The sequence below is a fragment of the Anneissia japonica genome, unplaced genomic scaffold, assembly GCF_011630105.1.
Source record: "Anneissia japonica isolate Jap-2015-1 unplaced genomic scaffold, ASM1163010v1 scaffold1693_len225059_cov107, whole genome shotgun sequence".
Taxonomy (NCBI): domain Eukaryota; kingdom Metazoa; phylum Echinodermata; class Crinoidea; order Comatulida; family Comatulidae; genus Anneissia; species Anneissia japonica.
The window spans coordinates 67,061-76,977 of record NW_022728746.1 but is presented as its reverse complement, the minus strand read 5'-3'; the positions used below and the strand labels follow the sequence as shown (position 1 = coordinate 76,977).

The 9,917-nt window shown below is 32.7% G+C and overlaps 2 protein-coding genes across 2 annotated transcripts in view; both read left to right on the top strand.

Moving 5' to 3' along the window:
• Positions 1-1,812, top strand: part of LOC117114534 — a 20,740-nt gene extending 18,928 nt beyond the window's left edge. The window contains exons 4-6 of the mRNA XM_033258212.1: positions 320-559; positions 1,151-1,348; positions 1,756-1,812. Of these exons, the coding sequence (XP_033114103.1) occupies positions 320-559; positions 1,151-1,348; positions 1,756-1,812 (495 nt within the window). The remainder of the gene's footprint in view (positions 1-319; positions 560-1,150; positions 1,349-1,755) is intronic.
• A 744-nt stretch (positions 1,813-2,556) lies between these two features.
• Positions 2,557-9,917, top strand: LOC117114533. Its single transcript, XM_033258211.1, has 5 exons — positions 2,557-2,646; positions 2,925-3,005; positions 3,307-3,532; positions 3,844-4,128; positions 9,889-9,917. The coding sequence occupies exons 1-5, from the start codon at positions 2,557-2,559 to the stop codon at positions 9,915-9,917; spliced, it is 711 nt and encodes a 236-aa protein (XP_033114102.1).

Sequence of the window (9,917 nt, the reverse complement as noted above, 5' to 3'; positions counted from 1 at the left end):
CACATCCCCTTCGAAAAAAAAATGGCCTTTTACAATAACTCGTTGGTGTCGTTTCGTAAAGAAACCGTGCTCTTATGGCGCTTATTTAACAACAATAAATGCTTTTAATAATTATTTTAAATTCATAATTTTTATCATTTTTATCAATATTTTATCGATTTTATCAATTTTATCTTTTTATGTCTTAAATTTTATCATAACTTTTATTACGTTTATCATACATTTTAACAGGATTTGGTTATCATGGAAATGGATGTATAATGAATTTAAATGCTAATATACTGTATAGACGCGTTACTATAAAACATTTTTTTAATAGGTAAATGAAATTTGGGGCAAGATACAGGAGGTCATTGATGGAAAGGCATATAAATCACTTGTGTACCCACAATTGTTTGACATCGACAATAAGCAACCATCGACAAAAATCAACGAGTTAAAAAAAATAATTTGGGAAACCAAAGAAAAGATGCCAGTAACTATTCCTTTAAATTGGTTAAAATTGCAGATGGGACTACAGGAACAAAGTAAAACAAATGTCACAATGACGTATGAAGAGGTAGGCATCTATATTTTTCAAGAAATAAAATAATATTGACGATTTTAAAAGTGGCCTACTGAAAATTGCTAGCAAGCGTTGGTTCTTCAATGCTTGCTGGTTTGATTCTCGCAACATCCCAATGTGTTTTTCTTTAACGTATTATAATGTTATTATATTAGTATATCGGCATAATCAATGCCCTAGCCAGCTATTTGACAGTCTCACACTATTTTTCTAAAGTGTTCACAATGAATAACGTAGGTTCAAAATATGTAATTTTATGCATAAAAATGGTCCACTTTTGAAAAATGGGTCCAGATTTCTCAAATTTATCTTAAAATGTTTAATATTTAGAAAGATGGTCCAGATTTGTAATATTTTTGCGTAAAATGGGTCCACATTTGAATTTACGCGTAAAGTCGGCCTTTTCTGATACTGTTACTCACTGTTTAAAAATCATGCCTACGGCTTCAGGCATGATGATGTCATATCACACCCATATATATAGTTTGCCAAAAGTACTTCTAACGTGATAGTTGGAAAATGTTTTTTTGTATCTATAACAAAATTGTTAAGTTATTTTTATTTTATTTTCTTTTTTTTTTTAAGGTTAAAGTATTGGCCTCAACTTTTGGAATAGAGGGTGATAAATCTACAACAAATGTTCTAACATTTTTACATGATCTCGGTCAAGTTCTTTTTTTCCCTGAAGTTGCTGCATTAAAGGAAAACGTTGTGATAAATCCACTAATGTTAGTTGATATGTATAAGACCGTGAATACAGTTCTGAAGCCAGAAGATCTTGAAGTAAGCTAAGATACGTTTCTAATTATTCATCCAAAAGCAAGCACCTTATGAATTACTGTTGGATAGTGATATGAGGTTATACCTTATTTTAGTCATTGACAAGATTGGTGCTAGTGGGAGATGTGAATACCGATTACAAATGCCGTTCCCAACGTGTTATAGTTCACTTCGAGAAATTACGCTCTATTTGTTGGGTACATCAAACACTCGTCAGACATTACCCTGGCGCCAACCTTGGTCATGACAACAATTCTAGCTATTTTCAAAATTATATTGGCTACCATTATCACAACTCACATCATAGTACATATGTGTATATCCAAAAGGCTTCCTAAATACCATAGTGGCCTACGTTTAACTTTTATTATTTATTTATTTGTTTTATTTTTTTTGGTTCCTATGTGTAGCAACATAGAAAGCTCTTTAATGAACTTGATGAATGCCAGTATTGTGTGCTATACTAAAAACAATAATAAACAAACTCAGCAAATGTATTTTGTTGTTGCTTGTGATGCTGGTGCGGTGTTATTACATAAACATAAAGCAGTGTACCATGATGTCCAATTGGTCGGTCCAACTTACTGAATATGAGTTTATCAATTTTAACTAGCCCGAATTTGAAGAATGTTGGAAACAGCTTGAAAAGGGGATTTTGGAAGAGAAACTTCTGAAGCATCTGTGGCTACGTCTCGACGATAAGTTAGTCTTTAATTTTCATGTTGTCTTGATGCAAAAATTTGGTCTGATCTGTGAGAGCAAGACTTTTCAGGTTATTTTATGTTTGACTTTTTTTTGTTGTATTAACAGTAAATGATAGCTAACATTCTTTAATTATATTACTCCAAACTATTGTGTTTATAAGGCTATATCTTTACATTTGAAAACTAAATGACGTAATAATGTACTCCGTTGGATCACATTCCTTGATGGTTTGAAAGTTCACATATGTATGTGAATATTTAATGCTATCAGTTTGAAGGATAGAAATAAAATAGGTATGCTACTCTTTTTTAAAGGATGGTATTCAGTACCTTGTTCCTTCAAGATTTCAACCTAGACTTGGGGAATCAATGCAGTCATTCGCCAAATTGAATCAAGCTGTTACTTGCTTTTTTGATTTCCAAGGATACTTACCAGATGATCTACCTCATCAAATTTTTGCAAAAGCTTTAAATGTATTTAAGCAAGAAAGTGAAAATGTGTTTCACATGTCAACAGAACAAGTTGTTCTTAACTTGGATGAATATCATATTCTGAGTTTGGCAATTGTTTCAGTCAAAAAGCGTAGGATGCTACAGGTTAGTCATATTCTACTATAAATGTTTTTAACTCGAAATGTATTTGTATTAACCAAACTGATTTTTTCAGAAAAGTAAAACAACTAAACTGAATAACACATAGACAATTTAATTTTAATTAAGCATTATCGCTACAATGCATGTAAAACCATCGTACATAACAACACATTGGCAACTACAATAAGGTCGTTTGTAGGAATATCTAAGTAAAATTCATCTCGCGTATTAGAATACAATATAATTCTCTAACGTTATGAAATAAGCTTTTCTTTCTATAGATGACGATCGTTTCATCAACTCTACGAAATCAAAGGCTAGCTATGCAAGAACACGAACCATCCCCTCAAGTCTGTAAGAATGTAAGATATTGTTCATTTTATGTTGGTTTTCACTACCATGTACCTAGCCTGGGTTCCATGCCCTAATTTTAGGTTACTCACTCTTTATTGCACTTAGTGCGCGCCATACCTAATTTAATTGGCGTCCCATACTCGATTTCTTTTTTTTTTTCGAATTATTCCGTCTATCTCTAAATTAACTTTCTCGTTGGTGGCACTGTCCAGAATGAGAAAAATAATTAAAAAAAAAAGAAGAGACTTGTGGCAAGTCTACCATGTACCCTATCAAATAGAAAAATATACTAACACATTATTTTTGCAGGCTTTACAAGAGATTGAAGAAATACTACAAAAGCTACGTATTGGGAGACGGCAACGATATGAATACCAAATTGTTATATCCTGCAGTAAGGAATATAACAATTTGAGCAAATCACATTTGCATCTACTAGACATATGCAAACATAAAGAAATTTTGCCATGTGGGTGCAGAGGATTTGAAACATCACGGTTTAAAAGGTTGTTTCTAGATGATACATCAATGACAGGTATTATAATACTTTAATATATTAATTTATTAATTGTTTTATATTTGGTATGCCTTTGTCTCAACAATACAGTATGCAATTGGTAAAATTGACATGGCTGTTTATATGTAAGCTTTACTGCATTTATTAAAATACCCAATTACTTCATCAGCTGCCCGACTGTATTAAAAAATACAGTTCGTCGGATTTTCTTTTACCTGCAGTCACAACTCATCAAAAAAATTAAGTTTATCTCAGTTGTTTTTATCTATTTATTTATTTATTAGCTATAGTATTTATAGTATTCTTATTTATCTTAATAATTTATTTAGAGAATTTAAGTGCGAATGACTTGTTGGATGTTTGTAAATGTGTCAGTCGTGACTGGAAGCAGCTAGCAATCAGATTGGGATTCAGTTTGGCAGAAATTCATTGTATTGCAGCTGATAACCAGAAGATAGAAGATGCAGTTCTGCAGATGCTTGTAAAATGGAAGCAAAGACAAGACTCGAATGTAAATATACTCTATGTTATGAGGAATGCGCTTCGAGAACAAGGATATAACAGACTTTCTGAAAAAATTGGAAGAGACAATCAATTTTCACATAACTGGGAAGGTAAATATACTATAGAAGGATTTAAAATGATTGCTGCGAAGCAGCCAATTCATATTCTTGACAGCAATTTGACCTCTGAAAGGTCATTGTTTGTCAAAAATCAAGGGCCTAAGACGACTGAAAAGCGGAGTTTCCTTTTTTCGTTCTGCTGGGTAAAATTAATTACTTTAGGCGACGTTTGTAGACTAACCAACACGTACCAACGTCAGCATGTCGCGCTAGCCTTATCCTACTCTAGGCCTAGACTAGTCAGGATGCTAGGCCTAGCCTTGAAGGGACGAAAGTCCCAATAAAAAACAACGTCGCTCCTTGATAGCTAACATTGTCTATTTAACATCACAATAATTCATTATTAGACCTATAGTTGTTTTTTGAATTGTACTCCAAAAATCTCAGCCGATACCTCGCACAACTCGAGTAACGTCTCGTATCTATTGTCGTGACGTCATGGCTCGCTGGCTCACACTTGCGATGTCTCGCACATGTGATCAAATAACACGTTGGCTTGCACTTTGGCAACACTCTTTGGCAGTCAACTCGCCCTTAGAAAACACGCCCTTGAAAACTTGCCCCATAAAAATATGTACACTTCCAAGACCATGCAGTCTTCAAAATAGAAATTGTAACCTTTGGTAATCAACTACATTTTCTACATACATAGAAATTGTTGAAACTTTATTTAAAAAAAACCTAAACCATAATTCACCACTATAGAGACTTTTTGACAAAAATGAAAAATTACGACTTTGTTACCCAATGAGAAGTGTTCCAATATAGACAATGGGTCGTGTCTCATATTATTTGTTATATTTTGATTATTAATTATTTTCACTTGACTCGCATAAATAATTTTGTTCGAAGAACATTTATATGCAGTTGTACTTCGCAGCACTTCACTTGCAATTTGCAATTTTTAGTATTACTGTATTGTCTTCAATTATAAATTTAGTTATAAAATAATAGAGGGCGTTGTGGTGGTCATACGTCAGTTTCCAACGGTATTTTTTTCCCCATTCTTTCGACTTCTGTAGGAGAAAAAAACCCTTTCTTTCTCAGCAAGTTGCCTCCTAATCTTTCTTCAAGTACGGTAATCATTTCTAACTTGCCACCATGTTTGGAAAACTTTATGTAGCTAGGGCTCTGTTATGTATCTGAGAAAGGCCAAGCTAAACAGGGACAAGTGTCAGTGGTGCTTGTGCTTCGGTAGTTTTAGAGAAAGACAGGGCTATCAAATGTGATTTTGGTTGTTTATGGTTTCACAAAAAAATACATTTTTTGTATCACGTAGTGAGTGATTCGAGTGTCCATTGGTATTTTAGGTCCAGCAACGTTACTTAGCAATATTATGGCAGCAGAGTCAGAAGCTATCTTAGCAGAAAATTGTTTTCATTTCCTTGCTCTAGCAGAAATACTTCTTTTATATAAGAAAGTATAATACATACTCCAGATATTGAAATGCACGCCATCGTGTTGGGATTCAATTTTTCAACATTAATTATATCATCATCAGGAATGAAAAAATTATCCATATTAGCAAGCTTAATGCACTAGTAACAAAAGTGTTTAATCAATCAAAACATTACCTCTAAGGTGACATAGCAGTGATTTAAGCAAAAGATCAAACATTCTTACTCTACTGATCAAAGCTAACTACAAAAACAAAAAAAGCTCCTTTGAAGCTCTGAGCCCATCTTTTATTTACATCTTTAACATTTAATGTTAAGGAATTATTTTTAAGGTCAGGAGATTTTTCTGTAGTGTGTTAGAAACGAAATATCTGCCAGTTTGATTGACTAATTTTGATAGTAAAAAGTATGGACTAAATGTGTATGTCAGCAAAAACAACAATATTGTGTTGTTGTGTATATAGAAGCCCATGTATAATAATAATAATAATAATAATAATAATAATAATAATAATAATTAATTAAATAATTTAATTGTTTATATGTGCACTCGATTGTACTTTTACCGATCTAATGATTTCGAGAGGGTTAAACTCCGATAACTCTGTATGTCAGCAAAAACAACATTGTTTGGTTGTGTACATAGAAGCCCATATATAATAACACTTAAATCATTTCATTGTTTTTTTGTGCACTCGATCGTAATTGTACTGATCTAATGATTGTCGATGATTTGCAGTACAATATAGAGATATAAGATAGGATTTGGTTTATGCCAGCAAGGAATGTGCTAAACATGTTCAGTTTAGTGTGTCGGTGATTACATTCATCATCATATCAATGAACGAGATTTCGCGAGAATCAAACTCCGATAACTCTAGCTTTAGTTTTTACTCTTAAAAAGAGGGATCAGCTGGTGGAGACTGATCACATATTAGAAGTTATAATACACATGAAGATTATAGTAAAATGAAAGAATCGCTCGAACATATTGATTGCAATCTTTAGCTTAGTTATCTTTCTGGTGTATTAGTCAGGTTAGCCTAAATCTAGTCGTAACAATCCTCGTGGATAAGAGAGTGTTTAAAAACAATTTATAAAAAAATTTAAAAACGTTATACATAAAATTAAGAAGAAGCTGAGACCGGATTATGTAGCAGAATATATCACCATAGGCCCAGTGTACACAAATGCTTGTGTGCACTTTAAAGAATCAAGTACATCTTTCGATACAAGTAGTACTTCGATGTACTGGTCCACTTGGCAACTGTCGTGGAAAGATAATGGACAGATATCATCATCATCATCATCGGGCCGTTTCACCCACTGATGTGTGAAGCCCTCTTCTAACATTTTCAATCTTTTTCTGTCTGATGTTATTCTTGCCCAGTTTGCAATATCCACGTATATAGTGATGCCATCTCTCTATCTTCTTTTTTGTAGTCCTCTGTTTTTTCCAGTCCTTGGTTGCCAATTTTTTACTATTTTAGTCCATCTGTTACCTTCCATTTTTGAAACGTGTCTTGCCCATCTCCATTTTATTTCTCTGATTTTCTCTAAAATATTTTTTACGTAATTTTTCGTACTTTGGTGTGCCGAACTCTATCTCTTAGTGAGAGGTGTAACATTCTTCTTTCCATTGCTCGTTGAATTGTTATTAGTTTCTGTTCCACATCCTTCGTTGTTGACCATGATTCTGATCCATATGTCATTTTTGTTAGTAACACTTTTCCTTAGTGACATTGGTATGTTCCTATTTGTCAAAATATTTGAATCCATTCCATAGCATCTTCATCCTTCTTACACTCTGATTTCGATTTGTTCTTCTGTGTTGTTGTCCATGTTTATTGTCTGTCCTAGGTATTTGTACTTATCCACTTTCTCTATTTGTTGATTTTCGGGTCAAACTCGCTGGTCATAAGGTTTGCTATTCATAAGGTTCATTATTCATAAGGTTCGTTATTCATAACATTAGCTTACCCTATACCATAGGGTCGCTTTTCATAATGAAGAAAATGATTCGCTATTCATAATCAAGAAAAGGGGTCACTATTTATAATTTAATAAAAGGACCACTAGGAATAAGGTTCGCTAGTCACAATAAAGAAAAAGGGCCCACTACTCATAATATAAATAAAGGGCCATTATTTATAAGGTTTGTTAGTTATAATATAAGAAGAGGTTCGCTATTCATAATTTAAAAAAAAGAGGTTTACTATTTATAATAAAAAAAAAAGAGGTTCGCTATTCATAATTAAAAAAAAGAGGTTCTCTATTTATAATTTTAAAAAAAGAGGTTCGCTATTTAAAAAATGGGGGGTTCGCCATTCATAAAAAGAAAAATTGGTCGCTATTTATAATATAAAAAAAAAGATTCAATAGTTTATAAATCAATAAAAAAAAAAAGGTTTTAGTCATAATAAAACAGCAAATTATAGCTTGAAAACAGAAATGGTTTACTAGTCATTAAAAAAGATTGTAAAGCTATTTTATAATCCTGCATTTCGTCAATTTCAATTCCACATTACCGTTCTCCAGTGCACTCCGCCTGGCACAATTTTCCCCATGAAACCACCACCTTCATTATTGTCATTCCCTGAGTTCTTTTGTTTTTATCTGTATTATTTTTTATTGATTATTGTAATAAACAAAATATTCAATAAGCTATTACACTTCGCGTGAAATGAAAACTGCGGCACTTGCAAGAAATAACAAAATATACGTTATTCTAAAAAAACTTTAATATCTTAAACAAGTGAATACAAAAATCGCAGTACAAACAGTATAAACAAAATCAATCATTTATAAATCAGTATATTGCCTATATGGGCCTATGTTTACATATTTACCTATTAGCCTATATATATATACTATATGCAAAACAAAAAATCTTTAAAACTTAAACAAGTGAATACAATATATAGTTATAATGCAATAATATTTATAAAACTTTTTCTAATATTCAAAACTTTTTTGTGATATTACATCATTTAAAACCTGTCTCTTATACACATCTAGATGTGTATAAGAGACAGGATTTCTTGGGCTCAGTACGGACTCTAAATGTATGCATTTTCTTTTAGTTTAAAGGCGTATGCGGATTTTATAAGTCCGCAATGACGATATAACGTGTTTGCACCATAAATATGTCTAATCAAAGCTACTGTTGAACCTCTCATTCTTTTGTTTGTCTATATGTATATATATATATATATATATATATATATATATATATTGTACGTATATTGTAAATATTGTACGTGTTGTTTAAATATAGACTTTATTTTTTAAATATTTACATTTTAAAAACATAAATATATATATTTTAATTATGAATATTGGATTTTTTTTTAACTAGCGTTTAAACCTCTTTTTTATAATGACTAGCTACATTTTTTATTATGACAAGCGAACCTCTTTCTTTAAATTATAAAATGCGAATGTTTTATTATTATTATAAATAGCGAACCTCTTGTTTTATTATGAATAGCGAACCTTATGACAAAAGCCCCTCTCCCACTAGGGGTTTTTTCAGCATACGAGTTACAAGAGAATGCCGAGTTGCTAACTCGGCAAACTCGGCAAAAACTCGTGGGACGATTTGGAAAGCTCGGAGAGGACTCTTACCTACTCGTAGCAGCTCTGAACTCATGGCGCTAATTTTGAACATGTTCAAAATTATCGCCACGAGTAGATAACTCGTAGTAAACTCGAAGAACTCATAGGTAGTTCGTAGAGTACTCGGGGTACTCCTACCTAGCTCGTACACTACTCTGGATACTCGTCGGTGGTTTTGTCATCTACGAGTTTGATGCGAGCACCCAAAAACGAGTACGAGTAAGTACGAGCGCACCGAGTTGGCTCGTACCTAACTCGTATCTAATTCGGTACAAACTTGTTACGCTCGTAATAATCTCGTAGTTAACTCGGTGCTCTGCTCGGCATAATTCGTACATAACTCGTAACCAACTCCATGAAGACGTACGGTACCTCGTAGCTAACATGTAATAAGCTCGTATAGGTTCTTTCCAAAAATCACGAGTTTTAACTCGTAGAAATCGTACGACTCTTAGGTGAAATAAACCTAGGTGGGAAGAGGGGCTTAACGGTCTTATTTTTGTATTATAAATAACGAACTCTTTTCTTGTTTATGACTAATGAACCCTTTATTATGACTAGCGAACATGTTATTCAATTATAATTAGCGAACCTTAGGACTAGCGAACCTGTTATTCTATTATAATTAGCGAACCTTATAAATAATGACCTTTATGAATAGCGGACTGTTTATTATGTGAATTACTGTGAATTATGAATAGTGAACCTTATAAACAATTGTCTTTATAACTATCAGAACTTATGAACAGTGGACCATATGAATAG